The sequence below is a fragment of the Aspergillus aculeatinus genome (genome assembly GCF_003184765.1).
Source record: "Aspergillus aculeatinus CBS 121060 unplaced genomic scaffold BO66scaffold_26, whole genome shotgun sequence".
Taxonomy (NCBI): domain Eukaryota; kingdom Fungi; phylum Ascomycota; class Eurotiomycetes; order Eurotiales; family Aspergillaceae; genus Aspergillus; species Aspergillus aculeatinus.
This window is the reverse complement of record NW_020291495.1, coordinates 32,588-43,946: the sequence shown is the minus strand read 5'-3', so window position 1 is coordinate 43,946 and position 11,359 is coordinate 32,588. Positions and strand designations below refer to the sequence as shown.

Here is an 11,359-nt window from a genome sequence, read left to right as displayed (position 1 = left end):
CCCCCCCTCTTTTCTCCATGCTCTTCATCAGGCTTGCTGATGGGATCTAGCTGCGATGCGACAAAGGAGATCCCCAATGTAAAAGATGCGTAGATAGCGGCCTCTCATGCTCATATCCGCAGAGGAGAAAGGCTCGGACTACTCAAAGCTCCGAGCTCCACCACCTGGGCCATCGTCTGGAGGCACTCGAGGAGCGTCTGAGAGGCACAGAGGCACCACCACATCCAGATACCACACCCCCCACACCTCCCCCGACCCTGAGCAACGTTCAGACAGAAGCAGAGTCGAGGGATATTCCTATCGAATCATCCGAGGCCCGCAGTAGCAGTATGGAACAACCTGGCCTTCCCTATGGTAGGCTGCATGCTAATCAGAGCAGCATGGATCTATCGCATGGTCAGCGGGGCCAAGGACAACATCGAACACCTCACCAGCAACGCGTCATCATCCTGGACGCGGTCAACTGTAGACAACGCGATCACCCGGCTGGACACGGCACTGGTTAACCTGGCCGCCCCAAGCCCTAGACCCGATCACAATGTCACCGACGAACCGAGAAACCACTTGCCAGTCAGCGATCTTAAGCGCTTCATAGACGGTAAAATCAGTTTCCCAAGTGACTCCTACCACCTTCCAGACTGACCGAAGCGATAGTATTCCTGGAAGTCATTCTCCCCAACCTCAGCATATTCGACTCCTTTGCAACCCTCGTGGACTCCGAGTTCCTGCGATCCATGCCCCATGTCATCGGGTCACCGTATGCCATAATCGAGCCAGTCATGCAGGTTCTCTATTTCAACGCGATATATTTCGGACAAACGGCTGGCACAGGTGCAGAACAGAGGGCAGCGGCGAAAACTTACTATCGCGGCTTGCAAGTCGTTCCGAAGTGGTTGGCATCGGCCCAAGGCTCGCATCTAGACCTCATCGCTGCGTCCTTAACGGTAAGTGGGGTGTGTGCAACTCCTCCCAAGTGATAATTGACACTTGGTGCAGGCATGGATGGGAATCAACAACTTTGACTACCATTTGTCATGGCAGTTCCACCGCGAGGCTTGTCGCTTCGGAGACCGACTAGGCATCCACGAAGTAGATTCACTCCCGCTGGGCACTGCACAAGAGGAAATCGAAAAGGATGTGAAGCGGCGAATGCACTGGTATCTGGTGGAAATGGACCTTCTCTTCAGAACCTGGTACGACAAGCCCACGGCTCTGCGGTGTCCGGTCGGCCAGGTCCGACTGCCAGCGGAGATATCACCGCAAACCAAGCAGCCCAAGCCCCATAACTGCATTCTGTTCTTGGTCCGGGCCCGAACCCTCTTCATCATGGCCAACTTCTTCGTTCAATTCGAGGCCAGTAGGGCCAGTGACCATCTCAGTACCACGGCGAATACGTGCTGCATGGAGCTAGAAGAACTGGTCAATGACTGGGACCTCTTATCACTCGCTAGATCGCCTAACTTGGGCTGGGTAAAGTCTTGGCTCGTTCTCGAGACGGTCATTGCGTTGCATCTTTTCATCATCTTCATGAGGCGGAAAGTGTCAAGTGCCGAGCAGATTGTGCACCCACAAGCAGTTCGTTCCGCCAGACTCATCATCGGCATTATCCTAGAGAAGTCGGAATCTCCAATCTCGCCCTGGGGGGAACAGGACGACTTTCAGACACAGTGAGTTTGCAGCCCGGGCCTTTCTTCTGCATGGACATTCACCGCTAACCCAACAAGCTTTCTGACATTCTATCCCTTTGGCGCCTTCTTCACCCTGTATTATCACATCCTGTCTTCCACCCAACCTAGTGAGTACGAAAGTGACCTCTGCACGCTCGAGAGGGTGGTGAACATGATGGTCGCAGCAGCTGCCATCCGCCCCGACTTCGCCCCAATTGCCGACGCCGTGAGTGCCCTTAACGATGTCTGTCGGGCATTTCACTCGGGTCAGAAGAATCCTGCTTTTACCATCAACTCCTCGGACATGCTGCCAGACAACCCGCTGTTTCTGTTACCCAACGAAAAGGAAGCCGGTTTGTCGACCGTTGCAGATCTACCGCCGCTTGGGGCTCTCCAGAATCTTGCCTCCATCATGCCGCTTCAGACAGATGAGGAACTGGATTACGCGTTTGGGATTCCCTTCCAGCTTCAACATCAGGTTGTACCCAGCACGCAGTCTGGACTGGTCACGGAGAAGGAGACAGCGCGGACCATGGCACAGCCCTTGGACTTTGTGCGAGCAGTCGAGAACGAGTTGACCTGGCGCAACTGGCACGAAAGCTGGTGGAATTCACAAGCACCTGGACCAAGCTGATACGGTTTAGACTCCACTGTTCACCGAGTGCTACAGCTCTAATGGGGTTAGGCAGAAATTGCATTAAGCTATGGTCACAGTCGAAAGCTGCAGTGATTGACAGGAGAAGACGAAAGACTACCCATTCAATTACTGCACATCGCATCCTACAACCTCATCCTTGCTCGCAAAATTCCTCTCGCACATGTGGGTAGTGTGTTATAGCCGTGCGAACCATTCAGTGCGGCAACCCGTTGTTGTAGCTGAAGAAGCCCTGGGGATCCCACTGTTTCTTCAGCGCCAACAAGCGCGACAATTTCTCGGATCCATACATAGGGTCCAGTCCCTCTGTTCCGTGCGCATAGCTGACGTAGATATGAAGATCGTCGAACCCGCTGGTCGCGTTGAAGGTCTCTAGGGCTGTAAGGGCAAAGTCATCGACAGATGTTCCGATGGAAGAATCTGTGAGGTTGAAGGAGAACATTCTAATCATAAATGCAGGGTCAGTCATGCGTCTGCCGTTATCTGCAGATGTGCGCAAGGATAAGAGGGGGAGGAAATACTCATGAGCACGGATTTCTCGATGGGGATAGGCAGTCGATGCATCGGCCACGGCCGTCACAGCTTGGACAGGGAAGTATTCCACCTGCCAAGTGCTCCCAGACGCGGCCGGGTAATCCGACCAGAATTGTGCGAGTTGGTTGAAGTAGGCGATGTGGGTGGCTGCGTCGATGGTGCGGACGCCGAGGGACCACATGTCATGTTTCTCGCCGTTGATGCAGAAGGCCGTGGCAAGACCAAAACCGGCGTCGGCGTCGACCGCATCCCAGGTAATCATGGAGATGTTGCGCTCGAGATAGGTGAGTTTGAGGAATGGGGCCAGGAGGTCGAGACCCTCTTGCTCGGGACCAGGGTACACGGCGTTCAAAAGGATCACGGGCTATCACACCCCAGAGAGGATATAGGGTTAGAATTCGATTATGGGGTTTTGGGAGAGAAGAGGGAGACTTTGACTTACTCCTGCGGCAGCATCGTTCATCACCAAGGTGTACAATGACAACGCCGCTGGGAGGGTGTCATAGCTAGCCAGAATCTCGAAGTAGGTCTCGTTGAGCTCGGCAGGGAACATGAAGTCGGCATTGAGTACGTTGCCCTTGTTGGTGAGATCATACACCTTATATGTGGCCGAGGTGACGATGCCGTAGTTGAAGCCGGCGCCGCGCAGGCCCCAGAATAGGTCTGCGTTCTCCGTAGCCGACACAGTGATGAGATCGCCCTTCACAGTGACAAGTTCCACGGACTCCAGCGCGTCGATGATCAGACCGTGCAGACCCTGATAGCGCCCTACTCCGCCACCGAGAGTTGCCCCTACCATGCCCACGCAGGGGCAGGATCCGGTTTCTATTGGCATTGCCCACTGGTTAGTAACCATGTTAATCATCTCTAACATACCGGGAATACACACGAATTTCCTTTCCAGCATTGAAGAGAGGCTCCATAATTTGTGAAAACTTAACGGAACCACCGATGGTCATCGTGCTCTTCTCAGCATCAATTTGGATACTGTCGAACGATCCCATATCAATTTGAAGCCCCTGCTGAAGAGCCCCGAATGAGGTGCTATATCCATGGCCACCTCCGCTGGCCAAGAATGGTAGATTCTGACTGGTGGCGTATTTGACCTGTAGCCAGGATGGGCACAGTCAGCGAGTGGTACTGGACTTGAGGATTGAGCCGCGAACATACAACCGTCTGCAAATCGGCGACTGAGCCGGGCTTGATAGCCAGTGAGAAAGTGGGCTCATCCCAGGCAGTCCATCGCTGGATGATATCGCCCCAGTCTGCATCGTTGGGATAGAACACTTCGCTGGACGAGGAAAGATGGGGCAAAAGAGCAGTGATGTTGGATGCAACTGCTCCGGCAACTATGGACAGGGCAGCGAGCATTTGGGCTGGGCGAACTGCAGCCATCGTGGCGAATTTCATCTTCGCAGTAAAAATGGTCTATTGTCTCGAGAATTGAATATTGCACTGTGGGAAAAGCTTGCTCTGCGCTCCTGAAACCTGGAATACAGGCTGGCTTTTATATCCAGGAGCAGAGTACAGTACACGTTGGATTTTGGCGAGATAATGGAATCCGCAGATACGGTATGTACAACATGCCACTCAGCCTCGTGGTTACACGTGCTAATCCCAGCTCCCACGAGGCAACAGTACCTGCATTGCCAAGGCATGAGTTCGCCGAGATCGAGCTAAGTGAAATTTTATTCGATTTTACGAGATCTTTCAGCCACGTGCTCATGCATGTCAGGTCAGAAAGGCGGCTGTGGTCGTGTCAGAACGTCAGATCAACCTCGTGTCAGGCGAATCCGTGCGGAAGATATATAGTCTTCTCACTTTGAGTCATCCATCAAACAACATCTGATCACCGTCATCGTCATTGTTATTTGCCAGCATGGGCTCAATCTCTACAACCGCGCGTCTTGAAAGGGCCCACTCCGAGCCTCGCCGGCTTAGGGTGGTTCACGTGGGGGCCGGGGCAGCCGGCCTGATGACGGCATACAAGGCTCAGAAGATGCTATCAAATTATGAGCTAGCCGTATATGAAAAGTATGTCGTTGAAGGTGTCTATGTGAAGTCGCTCTGACCTGACCTTTGCCAGGAATACTGAAGTTGGAGGGACATGGTTTGAAAACAGGTATTTCCATACCACAGGAAGTGCGACCAAGAAGCCATCGGCAGGCTGGTGCTAAGGAGCATGAGATAGATACCCAGGGGTGGGCTGTGATGTTCCTTCTCATTCGTACGCCTTCACTTTTGAACCCAACTCCGAGTGGAGTGGGTACTACCCCAGGGGAGAGGAAATCCAGAAATACATGGTGGATTTCGCCAAGAAGCATAGCCTCTATCAGCATATCTCCTTTCAAACGGAAATTACCCAGGCTCGTTGGATTGAAGAAGACGGTGAATGTTCGTCTCGCTCATTTGACTCGTAATTAGCGGTAAGCGATACTGATTCTATTTCTAGGGCAACTGGACCTCAAGAAAAAAGATGGGACCCGGTTCCAGGACCGATGCCATGTGTTGATCAATGGCTCGGGTCCATTAAACAAATGGAAATGTTTGGATCCCATCTCATGTTTCTGACCTTCTGACCTCGGGGCTAACATGGAAACCAGGGCCCGATATCCCGGGGATTGATACTTATCGTGGCATACTCACTCACCCAGCTAATTGGGACCCATCCATTGACTGGAAAGGAAAACGTGTTGCGGTCATCGGTACTGGCTCAACGGGTATCCAACTGATTCCTCAAATTGTTAAAGGTACAGTACTGTGCCCTACATGCGGGTTGATGAGCTACCCCCGAACCAACGCGAATGAACACTCATCATCCTATCCCTCTCAGATGCCAAGTCCCTGTCCGTGTTTGTGCGTTCAACACAATGGATTGTGCCTCCGGCTGCCTGGCAGGATCTGCGTCTGTTTCCTGATGACCCCGAGAAATCCGCCATGCCCGCCCCCGCGGGCAAGCACTTCTACACCGAGGCCGAGAAGGAGGTCTTCCGCACCGATCCTGTTCGTTTTCTCCAGTATCGCAAAGCGGTCGATGGAGTTATGCAGGAGCGGTTTCCCATCTTCCTCCGTCACCATCCCCTACATGACATGACCACTGAAATGATCACACAGATGATACAGTCCCGCGTGGGGCCGGCTCGCGAGGACATCGCCCAGTTATTCACACCCACCTTTTCGCCCGGGTGTCGCAGGCCCACGGTAGGTTGGATTCAAGTATCATCTCGGATGAACATAATTATGCTGACAGGAACAGCCCGGCGATGGCTTTCTCGAAAGCCTGACAATGGACAGTAAGATAACCTCTACCAATGTGGAAACATCACTCTTGGTCACATCATTAACCAACCATGCAGATGTCCGGGTGGTTACGGACCCGATTGAACAATTCACCGAGAAAGGGATTCAAACGACTGGCAATGAGGAGAGGGAATTTGACCTCATCATTTGCGCTACGGGCTTTGATGTAGCCTTCGCACCTCACTTGTGAGAATCCTCGCTTCTGCGCCTGTATAATTACGGCTGTCTAACATGACCAGTCCCGTGGTTGGTTCTCAGGGCCAAACCATGCGCGACGAATGGGCCAAGGTAAGTGGCCTGCCACCGGGCTGAGCGCAATGTGAGATGCTGAACAATCACAGTCCCCGAACATCTACCTCAGTATGGCGACGCCCAACTTCCCCAACTTCTTCTTCATTGGTGGCCCCACAGGGAACTGGGCGCAGGGATCAGTCTTGATCACGGTAGGAGGTGTCTGAAAACCAGTTTGCCAACGAAACCCATGGCTGATGACACAATCCTCATGTAGCACGAAGCTCAGGTTGAATACGCCCTGCAATGTGCGGTCAAGATCAGCAACGAAGGCTTGCACTCGTTGACCCCGAAACAAGCCGTGACCACTCAGTGGCGCCGCCATGTCGATACCTGGCATGACACTCACTCGGTCTGGGCGGAGTCGTGCCAGTCGTGGATGAAATACAACGGTCGCATCCAGCTGTGGCCCGGAAGTATGCTGCATATGCTCAAGTCACTGAAGAGCCCACGCTTCGAGGACTACGATATCAAGTATCGCGAGCAGAATATGTGGGCGTATCTGGGTGAGGGACGAACCGTTACCGAGTTGAGAAGGGAAAAAGGCGACGCGGTTGACATGGCACCGTTTATGCGAACTCGCGATGAGCCCTGGTCGGTAGAATAGACTGTTGAGAGTAGATAGTGATCTATTGTAGGCACCTGATTGGTGTTTGCAAGTGTTCTGCGTCTTAATCAATGGATATGCTCGTACAATTGACTTCTATTCGGCTCTCGCAACTAGTAATTTGTGGTGGACCAGCCTTAATGCTATACTTTGTTAAGATAGTCATTCCAAAAGCATGGTAGGAGTTCAGTCTAGCCCTGATAAGCGTATGGTGCAGGTCGAGAGTATGCATTCTATGGGGTGCCAATGAGGGTACCTGCGGGGAGATTGCCAATATCCAGCCGAGCGTTGACAGGGTAATGGCCCCGCTGAAAATTGTTTCCTCGAATCTAATCAGTGTCGGCCGTTTGAGTTAGTTCCCAATGGAAGCTTGAAAGGCTAACAATCTGATAAGCTGACGATCTGACAGTCTGACAGTCTGACAGCAAGGCTGACGGTCAGACATAGGGTTCCCACCATCTGCGCACCCACACGTGCCGGGGAAAGCCTAACCTATATTGATCCTCAACCACCAGGACGACAGAAGCTCAAATCAAAGTCGAAAACCACTTCAAGTCTCTAAGAGTCATCGATCAATCATGTCTCAATCCGCAGGCTTTCCTACCCTCCGCCCCGCCTATATTCTCAAGGTATGACTTGCCCCGACAGTGTGGGTGTTATCCGACCAGATACCAACAAGCAGGAATAGTTTGAGGTCGGTCAGGGCCAGCCAGTCGGTACGCAAGTGTAAAATATATCCCTCGTGTGTCCGACAACGGGAACTGACCTGAACGCATCGCGCGCACAGGGCCCACCTCCTCCGGCTCTACCTTTATTCACTACGTGAGCCACCTCTATGTATCTCAGCATGCGCACTTCAAGCTTCTGATAAATTCAACTGTAATGCAGTCTTCCCCGGGCGGTACGATCACTACAGTCGAAGGATTTTCTCCCCGCATCAACGCACAGGTAGTTGTGGCCGGAGACTGGCTGTACTTCGATCCCGATCAGCAGCACACGCGGATGAATGTCCACGGAATAGCGAGGTGTGCTTGGAACTCCAATCACTGGACCTTTGAAAGTGCTCTGTGACTAATGCATTGGCATGAAGAACCGCCGAAGATGAAGTAAATATTTCATCCCTGTCTCTTCCACCTCCATTGGGGCCGTCCACCGGAACAACTCATACTGACCATGGACCAGGGAATCAGGTTCAAATATTCGGGCGTCTCTACTGTCTCCGAGGACTTGGCGGCCATATTCCAGGGCCAACCGCAGACGGTTGCCTTTGGGCAGTCAAGTGAGTACCTCTCATCCTAGAAGAGTACTGCCCTCTTTTCCCTGGAGACAGTATCTAATAAAGTGCTTGCAGCAATGAACATGACTTTCGAGGTGGGCTCGCCTCGAATCAAGGCACTTGAGAATAGCAACTGGGTGGGCAATGGCCGGTTTAAATTAGAGAGAGATAAGCTCTGGGTCGAAGTGCGCATTGCCCAGGTGGTGGCCAGCCAGGATATGGATTGACCAGTCCTTGGTCAAGGACAGTCCCAGTTAGGCTCACGGGCTTCTGATCTTGTTCGCCCACCCAGACATTCATAATCAAGCAGATCCCCAAGTCAGAGAGTGTTCATTCTTGCCTACTACTATTTACGTGGTTCATTGTTTTTGATAATCAACTCAGATGTTATGTAAAAGTGCGAGTAGTATCAAAATGTGCTTTATTGCGGTCTGGTAGGACTAAAGATGACTACTCTGCATACAAAGTGCTCGGTCGCCATTATGCTCGAGTTGATTTCTTCTCGGATCTTCTGGTACAGTGTCCCAGATCATATCTAACAGGAACATAACGAGGAGGCTTTCCTTGGTTGCGTGAGATAACCTTCAAATGGCTACTACCACCCATACAGTTGTGACTCTTGAGCACTGTGCTAGATCCAGGGCGTGATTGTATTCCTTGTCATTCTATTGTCAATCTAAGGCACTGAGATGGATGAAATACCACGCATATCTTGAACCCTACTGCTTTGACAACAGTATACAGCCAGGATGCACGAAACGACCCAAATTATCGATCCTAGTCAGAGCCAACCCCTCTACGCACTCCGTCCTTCGTATTCCTTCTCCAATTCGCCCAGAAATCCCTCCAATGGCTTGCCCTGGACCCTGACCTCCTTGCAATCCAGCAGGATGTAGAGCATCCGGCCGGGCTCCGTCTCCCCACCCGTGATGTTCTTCCACTTGTGGGCGGTCGCCCGCTGGACGCTCACATCCCCGCGCTTCATAATCCGTGTCTCGCCGGAGTCCAGAGTGAGCTCGAACTCTCCTTCTAGCACGATCCCGTAGTCAATGGACAGGGCGCGGTGCATTGGGGATTCGACGCCTGGGCCGAAATCGATCATCCGAGCCACTGTGCCGTTGGGGATGTGGAGACCTGGCTGTGGGAAGTGTTATCAAGAGTTCAGGGGAAGGGAAGATGGTAGGGAACCGCAAGAGAAAGATGAAGAGAAGTAAACCAACCTCATTCTCGCGAGCATACTGGATATCTTTGCTGTCGTTGAGATCGACTGGATTCTCCTGGGTTGAGTACAGGATGTTGGCTACGGCTTGATTCTCACCCATAATGCGGTGGTGGGCGCCACGATCGGTGACAAGGAAGTGGCCTTTGCCGTCCTCCTCGCTGTGGCCGGTAATCAGTCGCTGCGTGGCGCGCAGACCAGGAGCAGGGAACCCATTGGTCGAGATGAAGTTAATAGCGGCAGTGGTCGTCATTGTGGAGGGAAATTGACCGTTGTGTAATTAGAATGGAGGATAAAAGCCCAATGTGCTGTTGATGCGAAGAGGAGGGAACATTTGTCCCGCTATATATTGAGACACCGTGCGTTAAGAATAGATACTACTTGACGCATCTGACGGACCCTGATGTCTGACCCCTCTATCTGACATTGTCAGAAGTCCTATCTGACAACCCCAACTCCAGTCGTGCTACCACACGTGAAAGAGTTCGATGACTGCCCACTCTTTTCCTGGTGTCGGAAATCAAACATGGCTACAGAGGGTAGTTCCTCCGTCCACAATCCAACTGCTCCCCGTGACATAACTGGCGCGCGGGCTGCATAGGAACAGAATCAGGTCGGTGATCTCGTCCACCTGTGCAATCCGTCCCATGGGCACAGACTGGGCAATCAACGCCGCGAGGTCGGGATTGTCTTTCACAGCGCGGTCAACCATCGGGGTGTCGACCCACGACGGACAGAGGCAGTTCACGCGAATCGCGTACTTGGCGTTATCTAGGGCTGGGGGGACCCATAAGACGTGTTGATCAGCTTCGTCGTCGCGAGCTCATCTTCACTGTACCCTCTTTATCGTTGACGACTTACCAGCATTCCGGGTCAGTCCTAGCACCGCATGCTTGGACGTGGTGTATTGCGTTAAAGCGGGGGTCGCCACGAAGGAGGCACAGGATGCCATGTTGAGAATCACTCCGCGCGTGCAGCCCCGCTGAGCATTGCGAGCGCTGACGAGGCGCGCTTCCTGCTCCTTCATCGTGCGCGAGACATACTTGGTGAGAAGAAAGGAGCCCGTGACGTTGACGTCAAGGAAGCGAATGAATTCCGTCAGGGATGCTTCCGCAATCTCCGCGGCCACTTGGACGCCAATCTATATATGTAAATAGGTGAGCATTGGAGCATTGTGTCTGTTCAAGAGATACCTGGTAGTGAGACCTAAGATAAGAGACAGAAGAAGGGAGTACATACACCCGCCGAGTTGACCAAGTAGTCAATGGTCCCGAAGGATTGCTGGGTCTGGGTCACCACCGCTTCCACCTGCGTTTCGCTGGTCACATCGAGTGGCATGACCACCGCTTGGTAGGTGGGGTGAGTGGCGAGAGCCCTACTTTCCTCGGCGGCCTGCTGGGCAGCCTCAAAGTTTAGGTCGGTAAAGGCCACCCCCGCGGCGCCTTCGCGGGCAAAGGCCAAGGCGCAGGCTCGCCCAATGCCACTGCCGGCCCCGGTTATCAAGGCGTATCCCGTAATGTCCATGCTGTGCTCGGTAGACAGAGAGTTGTTTCCGTGCTTTCCTGGCAGACCATGGCCTTTCAGCGGGTCAATATATCTGGTGCCAACCTCGTTGCTGATTGGCACTGGGGGTGCACTCGGTGCACGGTTCGCCGCGGTCAGCTTGCAGGCTGGGCCTGCCTGCAGTCAGAGTCAGAAAGTCGAATAAGCCTGAACTGCTGTGTATCAAACTAGATCTGGGGCTGATATAAGCACTAGATAGAGACTAAATCTGACAGGAGTGATCATCGTTCATGTTCTAAGGGCTGTC

The 11,359-nt window shown here is 52.8% G+C and overlaps 6 protein-coding genes across 6 annotated transcripts in view; 3 read left to right on the top strand and 3 right to left on the bottom strand.

Annotated features, from left to right (window-relative positions):
- Nucleotides 1-2,301, top strand: part of BO66DRAFT_452141 (fungal specific transcription factor domain-containing protein) — a gene marked incomplete at both ends in the record, with an annotated part of 2,489 nt that extends 188 nt beyond the window's left edge. The window contains 5 exons of the mRNA XM_025651916.1: nt 94-327; nt 380-598; nt 655-944; nt 997-1,667; nt 1,797-2,301. Coding sequence (XP_025503538.1) covers nt 94-327; nt 380-598; nt 655-944; nt 997-1,667; nt 1,797-2,301 — 1,919 coding nt within the window. The remainder of the gene's footprint in view (nt 1-93; nt 328-379; nt 599-654; nt 945-996; nt 1,668-1,796) is intronic.
- A 217-nt stretch (nt 2,302-2,518) lies between these two features.
- On the bottom strand, nt 2,519-4,251 carry BO66DRAFT_401762 (FAD-binding oxidoreductase; the record flags this gene model as incomplete). The annotated part of the gene is made up of 4 exons (XM_025648775.1): nt 2,519-3,220; nt 3,299-3,681; nt 3,746-3,962; nt 4,027-4,251. 4 exons carry the CDS (start codon nt 4,249-4,251, stop codon nt 2,519-2,521), a joined length of 1,527 nt encoding a protein of 508 aa, XP_025503537.1.
- A 484-nt stretch (nt 4,252-4,735) lies between these two features.
- Nucleotides 4,736-7,063, top strand: BO66DRAFT_471664 (flavin-containing monooxygenase; the record flags this gene model as incomplete). Its single annotated transcript, XM_025652875.1, has 11 exons — nt 4,736-4,890; nt 4,943-4,978; nt 5,048-5,250; nt 5,309-5,401; nt 5,460-5,606; nt 5,690-6,057; nt 6,113-6,149; nt 6,213-6,342; nt 6,396-6,444; nt 6,498-6,599; nt 6,665-7,063. 11 exons carry the CDS (start codon nt 4,736-4,738, stop codon nt 7,052-7,054), a joined length of 1,710 nt encoding a protein of 569 aa, XP_025503536.1. The 3' UTR covers nt 7,055-7,063.
- Nucleotides 7,064-7,632: 569 nt separating this feature from the next.
- BO66DRAFT_438786 (DUF3237 domain-containing protein) lies at nt 7,633-8,557 on the top strand (the record flags this gene model as incomplete). The annotated part of the gene is made up of 6 exons (XM_025651100.1): nt 7,633-7,683; nt 7,743-7,770; nt 7,842-8,079; nt 8,145-8,160; nt 8,237-8,333; nt 8,406-8,557. The coding sequence occupies 6 exons, from the start codon at nt 7,633-7,635 to the stop codon at nt 8,555-8,557; spliced, it is 582 nt and encodes a 193-aa protein (XP_025503535.1).
- Nucleotides 8,558-9,126: 569 nt separating this feature from the next.
- On the bottom strand, nt 9,127-9,802 carry BO66DRAFT_401760 (cupin domain-containing protein; the record flags this gene model as incomplete). Its single annotated transcript, XM_025648774.1, has 2 exons — nt 9,127-9,468; nt 9,551-9,802. 2 exons carry the CDS (start codon nt 9,800-9,802, stop codon nt 9,127-9,129), a joined length of 594 nt encoding a protein of 197 aa, XP_025503534.1.
- Nucleotides 9,803-10,069: 267 nt separating this feature from the next.
- BO66DRAFT_323707 (SDR family NAD(P)-dependent oxidoreductase) lies at nt 10,070-11,073 on the bottom strand (the record flags this gene model as incomplete). Its single annotated transcript, XM_025643810.1, has 3 exons — nt 10,070-10,326; nt 10,411-10,690; nt 10,789-11,073. 3 exons carry the CDS (start codon nt 11,071-11,073, stop codon nt 10,070-10,072), a joined length of 822 nt encoding a protein of 273 aa, XP_025503533.1.
- Between the last annotated feature and the right edge of the window lie 286 nt (nt 11,074-11,359).